The 22,623-nt window shown below is 34.8% G+C and overlaps 1 protein-coding gene across 2 annotated transcripts in view; it reads right to left on the reverse strand.

Annotated features, from left to right (window-relative positions):
* The window catches only part of Adam28 (ADAM metallopeptidase domain 28), a 61,628-nt gene that overhangs the window by 18,489 nt on the left and 20,516 nt on the right, over positions 1-22,623 (reverse strand). For both annotated transcript variants that reach the window (XM_087216806.1, XM_087216807.1), the window contains exons 7-14: positions 18,009-18,080; positions 17,037-17,108; positions 10,833-11,002; positions 9,850-9,934; positions 6,122-6,252; positions 4,803-4,980; positions 3,409-3,498; positions 1,576-1,771 (exon numbers count right to left, since the gene is read on the reverse strand). In XM_087216806.1, coding sequence (XP_087072932.1) covers positions 1,576-1,771; positions 3,409-3,498; positions 4,803-4,980; positions 6,122-6,252; positions 9,850-9,934; positions 10,833-11,002; positions 17,037-17,108; positions 18,009-18,080 — 994 coding nt within the window. The remainder of the gene's footprint in view (positions 1-1,575; positions 1,772-3,408; positions 3,499-4,802; positions 4,981-6,121; positions 6,253-9,849; positions 9,935-10,832; positions 11,003-17,036; positions 17,109-18,008; positions 18,081-22,623) is intronic.

The following is a 22,623-nucleotide window of genomic DNA, read 5'->3' on the forward strand; positions in this document are numbered from 1 at the left end:
AGCATTTTATAATGGCTGCCTTTATATGTATGATTTTAAAGCTCTTTCCAATTCTAACATTAGATGAATGTGTTCAACATCAATTCAATAGATAACTTTCAACTTTTACTAAACTCAGGCACTGTGCTAAGAGGTAGTGGGAACACAACTGTGAAGATAGACAGAGTCCCCATTCTGGGAAGTTAATAGTCTGGTAGTAGACAGGTAAGAGAAGGCTTTGTTGCTAGATTTTTTTTTTTAAAGGAGACCTTTAGAGCTTCATTTTTGTACTAAAGGTTTTCTTTCCCCAGGCATCTGTCATATAAAGAAATTAACCAAGGAAGCATAAGGTTGTTATCCAGGAAAACTGATTTTGTTCCCTTTAATTTATCATACCCACCTCCAGGAAGTATCAGCAGGATTTCACCCAGATTCTAGCACATCGGCACATTAGAAGGTCTTTAACTTTTGCTCCCGGAAATTATCTTAGCATTCTTGTGCTGGATGCAGAGGGTTTTACTTAGAGATTTTTTCTATAAGATCTTCATGTTTCTTCTTTTCTGAGTGTTTTGTGGGTTAGGGATTTTAAATTTTTCATTCCTCACTCTTGATTTAGGTATATTTTTAGGAGTTATGTAATGACCCTTTTCAATTATTTTTAGGAATTTTTAATTTCTTTGCCTTCTTGAATAAATATTCCCTCAGCTGTTTAAGCAGGAATTCAAAGCGTGGTAGGAAAGATTATGACAATTAAATATTTGAATACAACACACATAATATTCAGGAGATTCAAATATTTGTTCTTTTAATTGCCTTTCTTTATTCCCAGAATTTTTAAATCTTTACTATCAGCCCCACCCCACCCCACCCCCGTCCCTAGTAACCACCTATTTACTCTCTACCTCTGAACATTCAATTTAGTTTAGATTTTACATATAAGTGATCTCACATATAGAATCTAAAATTGCTTTTCTAATCAAGATATTTAATAGAAATTTACTTTTGGGTTATGGTTTTTGGAGATCTTTAAATTACACTTTTTGAAATTTTTTATTATCTTTGAATCTGAGAGAAAAGGCTCTAAAGTTCCAGTGGAGAGTGACCACTTAAGAGTTGTCATGTATTTTCACTGTGCTTTTGCATTCTCTAGGTCCTTCTCCTTTTCTCCCTTTTCCTTGCTGCTAGTATTCCCCCACGATGCCTGCCACAACTGTGCACACATGTGAGCACGCATGCACACACACACACACACACACACACACAGACTTCCAAGGGTTTAATTGTCTGAAGAGAATCTTAGTGTTGAAAATACACAATATGTCCTTTTTAACTTGAATTTTCTAAATAAACAAAGATGTTTTTATGATACCTCAAGTATTGCATGGGACAGATGGATGCTAAAACAAAAGATTGTTGCTAATCTGAAATCAAAATTTAACTGATCCACTCTTACCTTTGTTAGCTAAATCTAACAGCTATAACATTTTAGTCTTTAAACACACTCACCCAGGATTTTCAATAGTGACACTATTTCTAAGAATGGTGAACAAAATGGCCCTTTGACCATGATCACAGAGAGAAGAGTTCATCCCCTACCTGGCCCCCACATGTCCGTGCACTGCTCTGCCAGTGTGGGGCACCTCCCCATCAAGCAGTAACCCTCCCCATTCTGACAAGGGAAGCCATTGACTCTGAATCTGTCCTCAGGGCAGTGACTAGATTTCCCATCACACATTTCTGGCAGGTCGCACTCATGTTTTGCTGATCTGCACACTGTTCCGGCCTTTTTCAACTGCAGAAAGACAAAAACAGAAGGTTTTCATCCCACCCCACCCCCCGCCCTTTGTCGAAATACTTCACATTAACACACATAAATTACTATTTGACCTTTCTGGACATCGTAGTTGGGAGTATAACTTTCTGCACTGTATACATTAAAGCTGTCTTTGGTTATATCACTTCTGTTGATGTTGGTCATCACTTGAAGTCTTTAAGCAACCAACATTGTGAACGTAGTATGAACATAAACTTAGTGTAGGAAATTTCAGAAGAAAATCAAGCCACCTGTCAGATCCAGAGAAGGAAGTTATTTCTCCCTTTGTTGATAGCATCCTTGTCAAGATTTTCAAGATTAATATCTGCAACTTCAGAGATTTACTGGTGTAATGGATCTTCTGTATTAAGGTTGATAGTTTTACAAGTGTCAGATTAGCAAACTGGCACAAGACTTTCCCAAGCATCAAGTTTCCTAACCTTAATTCCTTTGATTATAAGCTCAGATATTTCTTTTCAACTCACTTCTTCCTATGGAATGCTTCATTATGAAGGAAAAATAACCAAATATTTGCTTGATATATTAACTTTGCTGCAATCTGTTACTGCAAATCTTGCTCCTATTCTTTCAGAGAAACTTTAGTAAAATGAATTTTGCCATTCATGCAAATCTGAGGAAACATGTCTTTTCCTAGCTGTGTGAGCAGGCATGCCCACTCAACAGCATCATGTTGTTTGTTTTTTAAAAACTGAATTGTGTATGTTTAAAATATAAAACCCTAAATCTTGATATATGTATACAAGGTGAAATGATTACTACAGCCAAGCAAGTTACATATTTATCTCTTCACGTAATATGATGGTTAATTTTGATTGTCAGCCTGATTAGTTTCAGAGTCTCATAGGACTTCTGGGTGTGTCTGGATGGGTAATGGGGGAGTGACCTTGGGGAACAAATCTGGTCCTGGGGCCTTCCTCTCTGACACTCTCTCTGCTTTCTACATCCCACATGTCATGAGTTGACTGGCTTTCCTCTGTAAAGCCCTTCCACCATGATGGTTCTGCTTTGCAGCCAGTTAACCATGGACTGAAACCTCTGAAACTGTGAGCCAAAATATTTGTACACACCAAATTCTTGGTATAGTATATCGTATCATTATCTATAGTCATCATGCTGTATATTAGATCTCTAACTTAATGCATTGAGTATAATTACAACTTTATTCTCTTTAACTAACATTTCTTCATGCCTGGTTAGCACTGTTTTAATCTCTATGTCTATGTGTACATTTTTAGACTGTGGATATACATGAGATCATTCAGTGTTTGTCCTTCCGTGCCTGGCTTATTTTCACCTGGTATAATATGCTCCAGAATATCCCAGTTGTTCACAAATAGTGGCCGTATTATTTTGCACATGTTCTACTGAGTCTCCTTTCCCCATAAAAGTAAAATGAGATTATAACCACCTTGCAGTATTGTTGAGAGATTAATAGGTATTGTTTGTGAAGAACCCACCCAGTGTCATTATTATATTTTATTTGATAAGTGTCATTATTTTATTAAAAAAACTACTTTGCTTATGTCATCTAACAGTCACTGAGATATTAGTATAAAAATGATTATAACTATTAAGATAGAATGAATTAATCTTACTTGGCATTTTTCACAGCATTCTTCTGATGCACATTGAAAACCTGCTTTGATTTTACATGTTTTAGGATCACAGCAAATGTTGGTACATTCCTAAAAAATACCAGAAGCAAAGGTGTATCATGGGTTATTTTTTGGTTCTATTTCAGCACAATTCATAACACTCTTTAATCACATAGATATTTCTTTGGTAGAATCTAAAAATGATCTTAAGGAAAATAAAAATGAGACAAAACTTGACATTATAAAAACAGACTCTGGAGCAACTGGTCATTTGTATTTATCTGAATTCTACTTAGATCTTTTTAAAACTTAAATAACTTTTCTAAATATCTTTCCTAAATATCTTTCCTCCAGTTCCAACATCATTACTCAAGAAAGATCTATTCTTCTGGGTAAAATATGAGGGAAATAAAAGAAAAGGGCAGTCTTAAATTAAATGCATCTAAATAGTTCCAAAACGTAATTGATTCAACTCCTTTGTTATATACCTATCTATCCAGCAGTAAATCAATCTCTAGAATTTCTACTGAAAAGCTGAAAGTATATTACTTTATACAAGTCTGACATTTAATTCAATTCTATTCAAAGCATTTTGTTCTGTCTTTGTCTCCCTGCTTTATTTCCAAGAAACCAGAAACCTGTGTGTGTGAGGAGCTGGAAAAGCTCCTACCCTGGATGATTTTCCTTGCCATTGTCCAGGTTTCTACACAAGAATGGTACCCTTAGAGTGATAACACTTGATGATTAAAAGTCTAGCATTCAGTGGAAATGAAAACACTGAGAAATATTACTCTTGCTTGTAGGGTGAATTAATTTATAATCCTGTTATGAAGTGACCACAAAGCTAGCCCTGAGGATTGACGCATTACTCCTGTGAAGTGTTAATAAGGTATAGCAAAGGCCTGTTTCAGCATCATGGCAGCACTGTGAGCAGGGTAAATCAAGCCTGGGGCAACTGCTGCTGCATTCTGCAGCAGTCCAAGATGTGCCAGATCTCCACTGGCCACTCCATGTTGCTGGGCTAACCAGCTTTTCCTCCTCTCTCAGCACTGTCATAGTGCTTGCCTAAAGTGATACTAAAAGAGTCATAGCAGTCACATAAAGACGTTGAGGTACACCAATTAGAATGGTGGGATGCGGACACATATCCAAAAGTAGGGAAGAGTAGTTTTTAAAAAGCATAAGAAGAGATCCTGAGAGATAAATTAAGAAAAATTATTAAGCAATGCATACACTTTCCATATCAGAAAGACTGGCTTGACAAATACCTACCAATGAGCTTATCCAAAATTATAAGAAATACATAGCTTTATAGTGGGCCATATATTTTTATACTTTATCTTCTTAACAACTGGAAAACAAACTAAATCATTTTTTAAAGGCTTTGGTCCTACCTCAGGGGTCCCACAGTCACAGTCCTCACCCACTTCTACCAACTGGTTCCCACAGGATGGGGTGGATATGATATCTCTGGGTAGTGGGATGTTAAAGAGGCAATTTGATAATTTATCTTCAAGGAACCTGTCATAGTTGACATGGCTACAGGAACTGAAGTCTGTGGGTATACTGAAGCTATGAAAACAAAGAAAAAGAAAATGGAAGACCATCATTCTTGGTATGTAGAGGCCAATATCTGACAGTGAGTAGTTAGTTATACCTACAGCTTGTTCTAAAAAAAAAAATGCCTGTTGCACTGATCAATTGCTAAATCATGAGCTCATTTGTATGCCTGAATTAATCTGACTTGGGTTCATAAAAAACACGTCCAGCTCAACAAGAAGATATGGACATATCTCAAAATGTTTAATATCTGAAACAGTTTTACTGAAACAAAAATGCTTCTGCCTCATGCAGGTAACATTCGGCCTTATATCACTTTGGGCTGTAAAGTCCTTAAGGTAGCAAAATTATTTATTCATGTATCTTAGAATTTACTTTCTCTTACAGCAGTTTCAACTGACAATGTCTTTATCCCACCAATAAAAATGAGGTTTAAATTTTGACACTACCTGAGAGAGATAATATAAGGTGTAAGAACGCCATGCACCTGTATTCTGTTTTGTGAAGGGGTGTGGGAAAGTCAAGCTTGGCTTGACAGGGCTGGGTGACACAAATAGAAAAGAGGAAATGAATATATAAAGGAAACTGTGAGATCTTTAAAAAATATGATTTCTGGGCTGGGGATTTAGCTCAGTGGTTCTGTCGCCTGCCCCACAAGCACAAGGTCCCAAGTTCGATGCCCAGTACCAAAAAATAATAATAAATAATAATAATAATAATAAAATATGATTTCCTAGAAATACTGTCTAGAGCAAGACAGGAATGTGTCACCTCTCTTCAGAGACTACCTTCACCTTCCTGTGAGAAGTTCCTTTTTGAATTTAGATTTTTCATCAGGAACCCGTTCCCTACCACCACCCCTCTGAATTCATGGAAAATTTGATACATGCTAATGTTTTTGATGCAGCATCTTGTGTAGATGAAGATAAACTGATAAGTGGCTTAAAAAACAAAGAGGCACTGTGTTTAAGCTGTGTTTTAGTTAATACAAAACATTATATGTCGATCAAGGGTAAGGTAGTGTCATATAGATATGCCAATGAATAATTCAGTTGTTAAATTATTGAATTTTAAAACTTGAGCATATTTTAAAAAGTGAGCCCAGAATATATCAAAAGAAATGTATATGCAGCATTTACCCAGAGAGTCTTACCTTACTGTTTTATTCATCACACAGACTGTGGCGGGGCACTGGCAATAGGAGGAGTCATGAATCATCCCAAGATTGTGACCCATCTCGTGGGCCATTGTCCCTGCCACTCGAAGATGATTGCTGCTGTGGTCCTAAGAATAAGAATGTGGAGAGTCTCTGGTTAGCACATGGAAGTGGCACTCAGAAGATGAGTTCTCATAATTGCATACTCTCTGTTAGTGAGTAGTATAGAATGATCAAATTCAGTGTTAGTTCTCTCCCTCTCTCTCTCTCTCTCTCTCTCTCACACACAGACACACACACACACACACACACATCCCTTTGGTGTTGAATACCTATCTCAATATATAACAGCCCATTTTCTCTTCCAATTTTATAGCAACCTCTTCCAAATTAAAGGATGTATATTTTACTTCTGTTTATCCCATGAAGTCTATCACAAATCCAAACTCATAATATATTTACTAAAAATAATTGATTCCATTTCTACTAAGGAGTCAGAAAGCTGGAAAGAGCAATTTTCCTCTACTAACGGAAGAGAAAATTAAACAATTGTAACTTCCTTTGCATCCACTGTAAACTGGTGTTTCAGGAATAGAGAGCATTTGTGAAATATATATTTTAAATGAAAGCTAGACAAGTATATCGCAGAAAAATGAGACTGACAGAATTCACTGTATTAGAGGAAACATTTTGAGGGTACCAGGAATCAAACTCAGGGCCTCACAGGCACTATGCCGCTGGGCTACATCCCAGCCCTTGCAGGAAATGTTTTAAAATTAATTTTATTGGGACAATTTAAAAACACATAACAATCACATTCATCAAAGGGAATTTGTACCTGTACTTAGTGTATCTTGATTCCTCTTTTGCTCCCCATCCCCTCGCCTCTCTTCCACCCTCATCCTTATTTACAAAAGCTCTGTTTCCATTTTTCCTTCTTTTCTCATTTTTTTTATTTTCTCTTGCTTCACAGTTTCCCTTTCCTTTTGAACAATTTCTTCCTATTTCATATTCTCTATTATATATTTTGGTCCTTATTTACCCTTTCGGTTTCTCACACCAGAGAGACAACGTGATATTTACACATGTATCCAATTTATCTCACTTAGGAGTATAGTCTCATGGTGCATCCATTTAGCTATAAATGTCTCAAGTTTGTTATTCTTTATGGCTGAGTGGTATTCCATTGATCAGTGGAATGGGTTTTTGGGTTGTTTCATCGGTAGATGGGTATTTGGGTTTGTTTCCAAGATTTAGCTATTACAAACTGCTGCTATAAACATGCGTGCACATATTGCTATGGTATGATGCTTTTAATTCTTTTTGTGTGTGTGCTAAACTAAATTTTTTTAAAATTAAGTTTATTGGTACATTTTAGGCATAAAATACAGTTACATTCGTCATTGGGATCTTGTACCTTTACACAATGTATCTTGGTTCTTATTTTTTCCCCATTTTCCTGACCTCCCTTCAACCCCTCCAACCTTCCCTATTTACAAGGATTTTGTTTCCATTTTTTCTTTTTCTCATATTTTTTCCTTTCCCTTCTTTCCTTTCCCCTACTCCTCACACTTCCCCTACCCCTTTAGACCTTTTCTTCCTATTTCACATTATCAGTTATACATTTTGATCCTTATTTACACTTTTAGTTTCTCACACCAGAGAAACTGTTCAGTATTTAAACACATGTCCTATTTATTTCACTTAAGAGTATAGCCTCAATGTGCATCCATTTAGCTATAAATGTCTCTACTTTCTCATTCTTTATGGCTGAGTAGTAGTCTATTTTATATTTAAAAAAACCCCACATCTTCTTTATCCAATCTTCATAGGACAGTGATATATGCACACCCATGTTTATAGTGGCACAGTTTGTAATAGCTATAGCTTGATGCTTTTAATTCTTTTGGGAACATACCCAGAAGGTGAATAGCTAGGTCAAATGGGACCTCTAATTCTAATTTTTCCAGGAGTATCCACACTGATTTCCATAGTGGTTGCACCAATCTATACTCCTGCCAAGAGTGGAGAACTGTTCCTTTTTTGATCTTAGCCACAAACTAAAGATCAGTGGGAATAGAAGATGGCTAACAAAATGATGATTTTAGTGCAAGAATATCAATTATTATATTACATAAATAATTAAATAATTTCAAGGTACTAAATAGAAGACATTTTCCATATAAAATTAAAAAGAAATACTCAATTATCCACCATTAACCAGAAACTTTCTCTAAATAATAAGATGTACAAAGGTTAAAAATAGAAATAAGGAAAAGAATTTATCATGCAAATATTAGCTAAAAATGTTGCAGTAACTACATTAATAACAGATGAAGTAGACTCTGGAACAAATAACAGTTCAGATATATCATGATGGCAGAATGATGGTAAAAGGGTTATTTCATCAAGAATAGCTAACAACTATATATACCTAAGAACAGAGCTTCAAAATTCATGAGGCAAAAACTTACAGAATTGAAAGAAGAACTGGAAAACCTATAATCACACCTAGGTACTTCAGTACTCACATTGTTCATTAGAATTTAAAAGAGCTGAACAACAATATAAATTAACTTTAAAGAATTAGTAATTATGAAGCACTTTATTCAACAAATAGCAGAAGACACAGTCTTTTCAGATCTACATGAATCACTGATCAAGCACAAATCTAAAAAACTAAACATATTAAAGTTATACAAAATATCTTTCAACCTATAAAAATTAATGATAGAAATTATTATAGCACATTTGTAAATGATATATGATTCGTAAAAGGCCCAAAAGAAAAATCAGAAAATATTTTGAGCTTAACGAAAAATATAGCACACATATCCAAATATCTTGGATGGAAATAAAGGTATGCAAATGCAAAATTTCTTGCACCATGAAGAAAAATAGGTAGTGTAGAGAGAAAAAAGGGAGTAATCAATAGAAAAGCAGAAATCGATAAAATTAAGAGAAGGAAAACCATAGATAAAATCAATGAAACAAAAAGTTGTTTCTATGTGAAGATCAATAAAATAGGTAAACTTTTACCAAGACTGATTATGACAAAAAAGACACACAAAGTTGATATAAATGAGAGACAAGGCATTACTTACAAATTACATATTCTAAGGATAATAAAGAATGTTATCAATAAATTTGTGTCTACTTAAATAGACGGATAGCTTTCTTTAAAGACAACCCTGCCATAGTTTGCTTAAAATAGCAATCTGAAGAGTCTTAATAGTCCATTAAAGAAATCAAATTTGTAGTCAAAACAGTTCACAAAGTACATTCCAGTCCCACTTGTGTTTGCTGGCAAATTTTATCAAACATTTTGGAAGGAAAAATGACCACTTTACTCAAATATTCCAGAAAATAAAAGAGTTGAGAACATATTGCAATTCATTTTATGAGACCAACTTTACTGTGATCATAAAGGAAAAAAATAAAACAACTAAAACACATTACAAGGCAACTATAGACTAATATCCCTAATGAGTATACATGCAAAGATAGTGGAGATGCATTAACATTTTGAATCAAATATAACACAATATAACTAAAGTGGGCTTATCCTGGAATGCAAGATGAGTTCAACATATACAATTCAATCAGTGTTATTTACAATGTCAATAGATAAAGGAAGGAAAACGATAATAATCTCCATAAATTGGAGGGATGGGGGGATCTGGCAACTGTGAATTACAGAAACAACAGTTCATCTTCAAACACACCTGAATAACGCCAACAGAATGGTAAGGTGTGCACATCGAAGACAGGAAAGCAAGGCCCACCGTTGCTCCAGAAAAGTCTGTTTTGCTACAAGACGGAAAGGAATTGATGTAAAATTCAGGATTGTAGACTATATTCTTTAGAGACGATTCATGCAGAACTCTACATGGTTAGCAGAGACATTCGTATTGCAAACTATTTAAAGTTTGCCTTTAGATTTTGAAATTCTATGAGACATTTTTTTCTATTGTGTCTTTCCTATTACTGGAAATCCAAGCACTTGGATGTTGTCAAATTTAATATTTTGTATGTGATACATGATTGTTATATTTGCCATTGTGAAAGGTATGTCTCGTCAAGATAAAAAGTTTTTGGTCCAAATAAATGCTTCTTTCTACGTAATTTCTCTCTATATAGTTGTTGTTTTGTATTTGTATTGCCACATAATTTAAAGAATTACAACATATGGACTTTCTTTAAAATTTATATTGTAAAGTTATGTTGACTTCTACATTTGTGTGGGTTCCATTCTCACTAGTAGTACATCTATAAAAGCAACATATTTCCTCATTTTGTAGCTATGCATTTTAGTTTCTCTTCTTAGTGGATACAGGGCATTTGGAAACTACTATTCTTACCGATGGGTAACTTTTTTTAATTTTCCTGGTAAATTACAAGAGTTTCAATTTATAAATTGAAGGAAAAGTATTTCCTTTATCATATTTTAATTAGTGTTTTTATCCTGTTTCTTTTATGAATTACTGTCAAATTATCAGTATCACTTAATAAAATAAAAAGTTCTTGGATCAAAAGTAAGAGTATATTCAATAGATGAATATTGGGAATGCCTGTCAAAACTTTAATTACTTATGCATAAACCCACTCCTCTTATCTGTGTCCTGAGATACAACTTGCTTTGCTAAGGCTTCGAAAATCTTCTAGGCCAAATACCATATAGAGTGCAAAGAGGAAAATTCATACATACGTGATTAACTGAGCAATATCATGATGCTTTCTTCTGAGGAGATTACTCCCCCTCCATCTAGAAAAGTTTTCCAGGGTAGAGCTTATATTTGGGGTTATCTTTATCTTATCATCATCAGTCCAGATTTCCATCCCAACTAAGGCCACATGAGCATTGAACTTTTTGTAAAGCTGTCCAAAGAGAATACACACACAGCAGAGCAATAACTTAAATCGTGATGTTACCTTTTAATATTCCAATACACATTATTTTTAAACATTCATAACAAACATGTTTGTGATGCAGAAGTTATCATCTTTTGACAAACACTAAAATCCCCATTCACAGGGAAAGATAGATTCCCTTAGCTGTTTTGGGTCTGTAAACTCCTTTGTGTGCAGCAAAGACCATATGGAGATAAATTTTTCCTGCTTCTTGGCCTCAAGAAATATTATAATTTTGTGTCAACAGCTCATCATTGTGGCCTTACTTTAAGTATTTATTCATACATTCATCAATATTCTTACTGTCATGATAATTAATATTTATTAATTTAATTTAAATGTTTAATTTAATATTTAAACATCACATGGCTTTTCTTATGAGAGATCCAAAATGCAAATAATTTAAAGAGCAAAATGAAATAGACATATTAAGAGACAGGAAAGTAAACTCTGCAGGGATGGAAAGGGGATCTGAGCACGGAGAGGGGAAAGAGGGCAGTGGATGTGGGTACAAGTGATCAAGATGATATGCATGTGTATAAATATCTTAAGATAAATGTGCTTTCTGTGTATCACAAACATGTACTAATAAAAAATCAGCAAATCTGTCTCAGTGCTGATTTAAGCATTAGAGAAGTAAAGGTACATGAAAATGATCTACATCCATGAATATGAGTACAATATAGGCTAAGCAGTTGCCATGGTCTGAATGTTTGGTCACTGCTCAAATTCACATTTGAAATCTCAAACTCTAAAGTAATGATTTTAGGACCTGGGCTTTTGGGAGCTGATTATATCTCCTCAGAAATGGGACTGTGCCTTTGAAAAAAGAAGCCAAAAAAAAAAAGAAACCACAGAAAAATTTTTGACTACCTGGAAACTTAATAACCCACTCCTGAACAGTCAATGAATGGTCACAGAAGAAATCAAGGAAAAAATTAAACAATTCCTGGAATCAAAAGTCAATGCCAGTACATCACAGCAGAACCTATAGGACACAGTGGAAGCCAAAGAGGGAAGATCGCTGCAGTCATATTAGAAAAACAGAGCAAGTTCAAGTAAATAACCTAGTGATGAACCTTAAGATACTGGAAAAACAATGGTCCAAACTCAAACCAAGATCAGAGTGGAAGTTAATGAAATTGAAACCAAAGAAAACAACACAAAGAATCAAAGAATCAGTTCTTTGAATGAACAAAAAAGATAAATCCTTTGTCAAACTTAGCAAAAGAAGAAAAGACTCAGATCAGTGCGATTGGAAGTGACAAAGGCAAAAGCACAGTGGACACCACTGAAATATGGAAGATCATTACTAACTACTATGAAAAGTTGTACTCCAACAAACTAAAGAGTCTAGGAGAAATGGACAGATTTCTAGACTCATGAATTATTAAAACTAAACCAAAAAGACATAAAAATTCTAAGCATTGCAATGACAAACAATGAAACTAAGGGAGGAATAAATACCCTATGAACTAAGAAAATCCCAGAACCTGATAGATACACTGTTAAACTCTACAAGATCTTCAGGGAGGTTATAATACCAGTACTCCTCAAGTTCTCTGTGAAACTGAATGGGAAGAAGTGCTGCCAAAGCAATTCCTGGAAGCCAGAATCACTCTGATTCCAAGACCAACCAAAGACCCAACTAAAAAAGAAAATTTCAAGCCAGTCACCTTGATGAACATAAACACAAAAATCCCCAATAACATGTTGGCAAATCGAATGCAACAAAGCATCAAAAGCGTCATACATCATGACCAAGTAGGTTTCATCCCAGGGAGGCAAGGATGGTTCAACAAACATGAATCAATAAATGTAATACACTACCTAAACAGAAACAAGAAAAAAGTCACATAATCATATCATTCGATGCAGAAAAAAAGCTTATGACAGAATCCAATACCCACTCATGATTAAAAATAATTCTTGAAGAAAATACATATAAAAGGACCTTACCTTAAACTGACAATCTGATTCATGACAAATCAACAACCAACATTAAATTACATGGGAAGAAACTGAAAGTTTTCACTCTAAAATTAGGAACAAGACAAGGATGTCAAGTATAGTACTTGAAATACTAGCTAGAGTTTTAGGCAAGAGAAAAAAGCAAAAGGTATATGTGTAGGAAAGGAAGAAATCAAATTATTATTATTTGCAGATGACATGATCCTTTACATAGAAGACCAAGGAAATTCTACTGAAAGACTTCCAGAATAATCAAATTCAGTAATGTAGTAAGACACAAAATCAACCAAAAAAAAAAAAGCATTCCTATATCTCAATAATGAACTCACAAGAAAGAAATTAAGAAAATAATTCTATTCTCAAGAGCATCAAGAAAAATTAAATGCTTAGAAATTAACCTAACCAAGGAGGTGAAAACTGTAGAACTCTAAAAAGATTGGTGAGGATATCAGAAAATGGAAAGATATCCCCTGTTCCTTGATAGACAGAAATGATATTGTCATAGTGGTCAAACTTCCCAAGCTGATATACAGATTCAATGCAATCCCAAACCAAAATACCAAGAGCATTCCTCAAGAACAAGAAAAAATAATTCTAAAATTTGTATGGAACCAGAAGTGACTCAATAGCAAAAACAATCCTGGGGAACAAGAGCAAAGCAAGAGGCATCACAATGCTGATTTGAAGTTATATTATGATGATATAACTTAGTATATGTATGGTACTGGTACAAAACAGCATGGTACTGGTACAAAAGCAGAGAAGTGATCCAATAGAACAGAATAGAGGATGCAGAAAGAACCACAACCACATTCAGTCACCTGATCTTTGACAAAGGGGCCCTAAACACATGCTGGAAGAAAGATGGCTTCTAACAAATGGTCCTGGGAAAACTGGTTATCCACATGCTAAAGCTGAAGCTAGAAACATTATTTCTCACAACATAGTAAACCAAAATAAAAATCGATCAAAGAACCAAATATTAAAATAGAAACACTGGTCCTGCTAGAAGATAAAATCAGTAAAATGCATGAAGTCATAGGTGTAGGCAAGGAACTTCTGAATAGAACACCAGTTTCACAAGAAATAACATCAAGAGTCAATAGTGAGATTATATCAAACTAAATGCTTCTGCACAACAAAAGAAATAATCAATAGATTGAAGAGACAAACTATGCAATGGAAAATTTTTTTCTAGCTGCACCTCCAATAGAAGAATAATATCTAGAATATATAGAGAACTCAAAATTTTAGATTCCCCAAAATAAAAGACCTAATCAAAACATGGGCAATTGAAATGAATAGACACTTTTCAGAATACAAAATACAAAAGGCCCATAAATAAATGAAAAATTGTTCAACATTGCTGGTCATTAGAGAAATGCAAACTAAAGCAAACTAAAGCGAGATGCCATCTTACTTCAGAAAGAATGGAAATCAACAAGAAATCAAATAATAATAAATGTTGGTGAGTCTCTGATAAAGAGGGAACCCTCCTACATTGTTGGTGAAAATGTAAACTTGTACAACCATTATGAAAATCAATATGTAGTTTCCTCAAAAAAAACTAAAACTAGAAATCCCATTTCATCTAATTATTCCCCTACTAGTAATGTTCACAAAGGAGTTAAAGATATTATATTACAGTGATGGCATACATGCCCATGTTTACAGGTGCACAATTCATAATAGCTAAAGCTTGGAAGCAGCCTATATGTCTATCAATAGAAGAATGAATGAAAAATGTGGTATTTACACATAAAAGAATAATACACTGCTCTAAAGGATGAACAAGTCATTTTTAGGAAAACTGATACACTTTGAAAACGTAATGTTAAGAGGAATAAATCAAACAGAAGCTTCAATGGTTTATTTCATGTCAGAAATCCAAAGTATAAATAAAGAGGAAAATAAAAGATAGATTAAAGAAAACAGGAAGACAGATCTTTTGCAAATGGGAAGGGGACCAGAAGAGAAAGGGAAAGGGAAGGAGGAGGAGATGGAGACATAAAAATGAATTAAGATGTGTCATGTACATGTACCAACTACCTACAGTGGAAGTAGTAGTTACATATTGTAAACATGTACTCATAAATTAAAAATCTCCAGAGAAAGTCTTGTGGGGAGGAGATATTCTCTTAAGGCCACTCTTCTGTCAAACTTGTGCTTCACTTTTCCACTCTTTTTTTTTATAACAGAGCTTTCTGGAAAAGGTTTTCTGAATTTCCTGTCTCTTAACTCTACTAATCTCACTGTGATCATACTTAACTCTCGCACCCAACAGAAACTGGGTTTGTCTGGAAGGCAAATAGCCTTTATTCTGTCAAATCCAACATCACTGACCATTTCTTCTCCCTGTCTGATTTTTGTTACAACATTCTCCCCTTGCATTCCTCTACCTGCTTGTCTCCTTCTTAGTCTCTTTAGCAGTTTCTCCTTTGTTAAGATCTCTATTCAAAGACACACTCCAGACACTCAGGCCTTTTACCTACTTTTGATTCTTTGTTTTAGTGACCTTATAAACTGTTGCTTATATTTTTCCACAAAGCTTCCAATAGACACTATGTAGGCTCTGTTGGTCAGATGGTCCATTTCAACTACTTCACATTGTAGCACAGAAGTATCTATACACAAAGTATTCTTTTAAAATAATGTGACTCTGTTTCAATAAAATGTAATGTTACTAAAAACTGGTAGACCACAGTTGACTCACAGGCTACATTTTGGTAACTCACGTCTTATGCTATCTCTGTGCACTAAAGATGTAAATTTATCACTCCTCTCAGACCTTCCTGTGGATGTCTATCTTGTATACCCAAACTGTCAGCATTTCCACTTAGAGGTATAACAGATATCTCACATGCCATGTTTGCAAAAAGAATCTCAGTCTTCCTGCCACTCCCCGCGATACTTTGCCTTTCTTAAATTTGCTGAGGTTGAAATCCTTGATATCATTTCCCTCTTCTTCCACCTCCTCCTCTCTCCCACCCATCCTGTAAACCCTGTTGACTCTGTCCATAACCCAGCTTTTCTCATCAAATCCCCATCACTGCTTTTCCCAAGACATCATTCTCTCTAGCCTTGAATTGGGGCACAACTGTCCTGCTGGCCTTCTCTTTCTGCCTTTGATTCTCTGAAGTTTATTTTTAGCATAAAGAACAATATAATCTTTTAAGAGCATAATAGCTCAGGCTCTTCAATGTCTTCTTGATCCAGGGTAAGACAAAGCTTCACTAAGAACTACGATGCTTGTCACCTCTCCTCGCTTCTCATCCTTGCCCTAGCCTACTCCATTCCAGCCACCGTGGCTTTCTTGCCTTTCCTCAAACCCAGCTGGATTCTGCCCTCCCTCTACCTTCTGTCAAACATTCATTTTCTATCATCTGAGGATATGAAGATGTTACTAAGAGAGTTGTTTACTTTGAACTATATGCTCAATAACTAACAAATGAACAATATTTAATTAGTGTATATAATCACTTTTAATAGAAATTAGACTATCATGTCTAAAGAACATAATTAACAACTGTATAATTGAAACAGGCTTTGAAATCTGGCAGCTGTATATTCAAACCTTATGTCCATTGTTTTCTAACTTTGTGATTTCAGGCAAGTTACTGTTTAAGTAGTATAGCTAAAATTCCTTGGGTATATGTTAAGCTTTTGTAATAGTCAGGGCTTTTTTGAGGCTTAAACAAGGTGGTGCATGTTATAAATGCTACTTTGTCAGAGATGAGCATATTTGGGTGTTTGTTTTCTTCCCCGGATCAGCTTTTTATTGAGATTTGGTTTTTAGCATTTTCTGAGATTTCAGGAAAGCCAAAAGCATCCAACAAAACTAAAAATAGTGAAGCATTTGATGAACATCTCCATCATGTGATAGTAACATTCAATAAAGTAGCAGAAGTTGTGGTCACCCCTGGCAGAGCGGGTCAGTAACATGGGTCTCAGGGGCTTTGATTTCCTTCCCAGAATCACAAATATGCACAGAAAAACCCAATAAAATTCCATTTAATTAAATATATTGTACCATGTTGACATAATTGGCCATCTCAAACACCCTCTTTCTTATTTCATCTAGATCTTCATTGTACCTTTTAAACTAAAATATAAGACAGAAATAGGCATTAATACAAATTAATATAATTATAAAGTCAGAAAAGCAAATTGACATATTACTTATCAATGATTATAATTAAGGATCAATTATTAAAAGTTAGAGCCAAATTGACTCATTTCTCAGGCAAGTTAAGTCACTTTGTGAATATAGATTTTGTTTTCTCTCTTGAAGTATATGATCAGTATAAAACTCTTAGAAATTATTCCAAATATATTTTCAGCTGAATTTCATGGTTTCCTAACCTGTACAGAATCAGTACAAAGAATAGCTTACTCATTAAAATTAAAAAATATATATATAAATGAATAGTGAATGAATTCTACACATTAAGAGAGACTGATGTTTTAGGGCCTGAACTAATTTATTTATCCATATTTTTATGGGTCAGGTTTTCTGTTTTTAATATGAAATAGAGGGACTTCCTTTTCAGAAAACACAATATATGAAAGTGCCTTGTTATAAAACAAGATAAGCAGTGACTATCACCAAAGATCTACCTTTTTCCAAAGATCCCATTCACTGGACTTTTATATTTACTACTCTCTAATGAGCATCAGTTCTAACTTACAAGTGTTAACCTACTTTATGGAAGAAAATCTGATAAGAGAACTTCATTGAAAATTAAGTTTGGAGCACTTACAACAAGGAAAGAGCATTACAGGGTTAAAAATTAAATTTATGCATATCATATAATCTATTTCTGAACAGAAACAATTTTATCAACTTAATTATAAACATCAAACTTTATAAGTTCAAAATAACTTGTAACTCTAGGTCATATTCATGATTTTTAAAAATTGACATCGACATTTACTATCTCACATCATAAATAAATTTATGTAGAGAAGGATTTTAAAGAACATAGTTATCTGATATAATTACCTCACCATTGTCCAGGACCAAATAATATTCTATGTAATTGCTATGATTCTTGTTCTTCCGACCATCTAACTTCTGAAAAATAAGTAGGACCATTACTAAGATAACATCTTTCTCTGAAAGAATCCTTCTGTTATTTGGCATGTGTAATTGCATAAGAAGCTAGATGATATCTGTGAACAAAAGCAAACAATATTACCAGTTTAACACTCCTCAATGGTCAGGATTATTTGTAGGGAAGGCTCAGAATGTTAGAGCTAGAAGGGACATCAGTAATATTCCAGGGACAATTCTATTTTTCTAAACAAGTTAAATGATTTTGTCACTAATCACATAGGAGGAGCCGAAGCCAGTATTTGGATTTCATAAAGAGGGGATTTCTGCCACTATCATGCCATGAAATAGACAAGCAGTGACTTCAATGTCTTTCCAGTGTATTTTTAAAATTTTATTTTATTGGTACATTTTAGGTGTACAATATAATGACATTCATCATTGGAAATTTGCACCTTTACATAATCTCTCTTGGTTCCTAATTTTGCCCCTTCCCCTGCCCTCCCTTCAACCCCTCCATCCCTCCCTATTTACAAACACTTTGTTTCCATTTTTCATTTTTTCATATTAATTCCATTCCCTGCTTTCCTTTCCCCTACCCTTCCCACTTCCCCTTCCCCTTTGCCACTTTTCTTCCTATTTCACATTATCTATTATACCTTTTAGTCCTTATTTACACTTTCAGTTCCTCACACTAGAGAAACTATTCAGTATTTACACCTGTGTCCTGTTTATTTCACTTAAAAGTATTGCCTCAATGTGCATCCATTTAGCTGTAAATGTCTCTAATTTCTCATTTTTTATGGCTGAGTAGTACTCCATTTTATTAAAAAACCCCACATTTTCTTTATCCAGTCTCCAGTTGATGGGCAATTGGGTTGCTTCCAAGTTTTAGCTATTACAAATTGTGCTGCTATGAACATATATATCACTGTGGTATGATTCTTTTAATTCTTTGGAATGAAAGAGGAATAGCTGGGTCAAAGGGGACTTCCAGTCCTAGTTCTTTGAGGTATCTCCATACTGATTTCCACAGTAGTTGCACCAGTGTACACTCCTACCAATAGTGGAGCAGGGTTCCTCTTTCTCCAAAGCTTCACAAGCATTTCTTGTTGGTTGATTTCATGATAGCAGCCGTTCTTTTTGGAGTGAGGTGGAATCTCAGTGTTGTTTTAATTTGCATCTCTCAAATGACCAGTGATGTTGAACATTTTTTCATGTGTTTATTTGCTATTCCTACTTCTTCATCTGAGAAATGTCTGTTCATTTCAGATGCCCATTTTTGGTTTGGGTCTTTAAATTTGGAGGTCTGATTTTTTTAAAGTTCTTTATAGATTTGAGATAATAGACCTTTGTCTGAGGAACAGCAGGTGAAAAAATTTTCTCACATTATGGGTTGTCTCTTCACACTGCTGATGGTTTCTCTTGCTGTGCAGAAGATTTTTTAATAAGAAGAGATCCCATATAGTGATTGTTTGTGCTAGTTCATGGGCAACTGAGATTTTGTTCATAAAATCTTTTCCTACACCAATGTCTTCAAGAGTTCTACCTAACCTCTCTTCTAGGCAGTTAAACATCTCTATTTTAATATTTAGATCTTTAAATCATTTTGATTTTAGTTTAGTGAATGGTGAGAGATATAGGTCTAGTTTTAATCTTTGGCAAGTTGAAACCCAATTTCTCCAGCACCATTTACTAAAGAGGCTATCTTTCCTCCAGTGAGAGTGTTTGGCTCCTTTGTCAAAGATGAGATGGCTGAGTGTGTCTGGAGGTGTTTCTTCATCTTTTAATCTGTTCCACTGGTCCTCAGGTCTGTTTCTTTGCCAGTACCATCCTGTTTTAATCACAGTAGCTTTGTAGTATACTTTCAGGTTGGGGGTTGTGATACCCCCTACCATGTCTCTATTACCTAGAATTGTTTTTGCTATTCTGGGTCTCTTCTTCTTCCAAATGAATTTTTGGGTTGTTTTCTCAAGGTCCATGAAGAATGCTGCTGGGATTTCAATTGGGATTGCATTGACTCTATATAGCAGTTTTGGAAGTATGGCCATTTTCACTATATTAATCCTTCCTACCCAGGAGCAGGGGATGTCTTTCCATTTTCTTATATTATCTTCAATCTCTCTTTTCAGAGTGCTACAGTTTTCAGAGAAGAGGTCTTTGATTTCTTTTGTTAGGTTGATTCCTAGGTGTTTCAGTTTTTTGGATGCTGTTGTGAAAGGAATTGTTTGCCCTATTTCTGTCTCAGTGAGTCTGTTGTTCATGTAGAGGAAAGCTATTGATTTTTGTGTGTTGACTTTGTATCAAGCTACGCTACTGAATTTGATTATTAAGTATAGAAGACTTTGGATGGAGTTCTTGGTGTCTTCTATATAGAGTATCATGTCATCTGCAAATAATGACAGTTTAACTTCTTCATTTCTTATCTTTATTCCTTTTATTTCTTTCTCTTGTATAATTGCCGTGGCTAATGTTTCCAAATTGATATTGAGCATGAGTGGTGATAGTGGACATCCTTATTTTCTTCCTGATTTTAGTGTGAAGGATTTCAGTTTTTGACCATTTAGTATGATAGGCTGTTGGTTTTTCATAGATGGCTTTTATCAGATTGAGGTAGAGACCATCTATTCCAATTTTTTCTAGGGTTTTTATCATAAATGCATGTTGGATTTTGTCAAATGCTTTTTCTGCATCTATTGAGGTGATCATATGATTTTTGTCCTTGGCTCTATTGATATAGCATATTACATTGATTGATTTTCATATATTGAACCATCCCTGCATCCCTGGGATGAATCCCACTTGATCAGGGTGTATGATCTTCTTGATGATTTTCTGCATTCTATTTGCCAGTATCTTATTAAAGATTTTTGCAACTATGTTCATTAGGGAGATTGGAATATAGTTCTCTTTTTTGGTTGGGTCTTTCTCTGCTTTGGGGATCAAGGTGATGCTCGCTTCCAGGAATGAATTCGGGAGTATTGCTTCCCTTTCAATTTCATTGAAGAGTTTAAACAGTAGTGGCAGGAGTTCTTCTCTAAATATCTTGTAGAATTGAGCAGTGAAGCCATCAGGACCCAGGCTTTTCTTAGTTAGTAAGTTTTTAATTACATTGTCAATTTCATTGATTGATATTGGGTTGTTTAGAATTTTGAGGTCTTCTCTGTTCAACTTTGATAATTCATATGTATCTAGGAATCTGTCTATTTCTTCTGTGTTTTCCATCTTATTGGCATATAAGTTCTTGAAGTAGGTATTGATGATCTTCTGGATTTCTGCTGGGTCTGTTGTAATTTCACCCTTTTCATTCCTAATTGCATGGATTTGGGCCTTTGCTTTCCTTTTTCTGATAAGGTTGGCTAAGGGTTTGTCAATTTTGTTGATTCTTTCGAAGAAGCAACTCTTGGATTCATTTTTTTTTTTGTATCATTCTCTTAGTCTCCATTGCATTGATTTCTGCTCTGATCTTTATAATTTTCTCCCTTGTATGAGCTTTGGGTTTGCCCTGCTCTTCTTTTTCTAGAAGCTTGAGGTTCTGCAACAGGTTATTTAATTGGGCTCGCTCTGTTTTCCTAATATGAGTATTCACTGCTATGAATTTCCCTCATAGAACTGCTTTCATTGTGTCACGTAGATTCCAATATGTTGTATTGTCATTGTCATTTAATTAAAGGAACTATCTGATTTCTTCTTTAATTTCCTCTGTGACCCATTGGTTATTCAGAAGTGTGTTGGTCAATTTCCATGTGTTTATGAAACTTTTGCAGTTTCTTATGCTATTGATCTCCAATTTCATCATACTATGGTCTGATAATGTACAGGGGATAACTTCAGTTCTTTTGCACTTACTTAAACATGTTTTATGAGCTAGTATGTGGTCTATTTTCGAGAACAACCCATGTGCAGCTGAAAAGAATGTGTATTCTGATTTTGTGGGGTGGAACACTCTGTAAACATCTGTTAAGATCATTTGTTCAAGAGTTTGATTGAGTTCTAGTATTTCATTCCTTTTTTTTGTCTAGTTGATCTATCTATTTGTGATAGTGGGGTATTGAGGTCCCCACTACTATTGTATTAGTGCATATATGATTTTTCATGTCCGTTTTGGTTTTTTTAATTTGTTTTTATTTTGTTGTTGTTGTTGTTCATTTGTTGCAAAGTAGGTTTTATTACTTTCCTGATTAATGTGCACTCCCAGAGGCACTGAGGCTCGTCCTGTGCTTTCTGCTCCTCTGGCAGGATGCAACTCTTCCCTATGGTCTAGGACTCCCTCTTCTGTTCATTTCTTTCCAAGAAAAACCCCAAACTTTTCACCGTAGATTGTTCTGTTGAAAAGTAATAGATCCAATATTCCTCCTAAAGAATAAACTATTGAGATTATTAGGGTGCATTTATAGAAGTACTCTTAGGCTATTAAGTTCCCATTCCAATAAGAAATCACTGACAGTTGACTTTTGGCAATTATCTAATGAAATACACACTTCCCTCCCACTGTCCTTTGGAACAAAACATTTATTAGCACTTATTATGCATTGCCAGTGTCCCAAGAGCTAGGAATACCACT

This window comes from Heterocephalus glaber, unplaced genomic scaffold (assembly GCF_053883595.1).
Source record: "Heterocephalus glaber isolate CG9 unplaced genomic scaffold, H.glaber_assembly_v1.0 deba00001460, whole genome shotgun sequence".
In the NCBI taxonomy this organism is placed as follows: Eukaryota; Metazoa; Chordata; class Mammalia; order Rodentia; family Bathyergidae; genus Heterocephalus; species Heterocephalus glaber.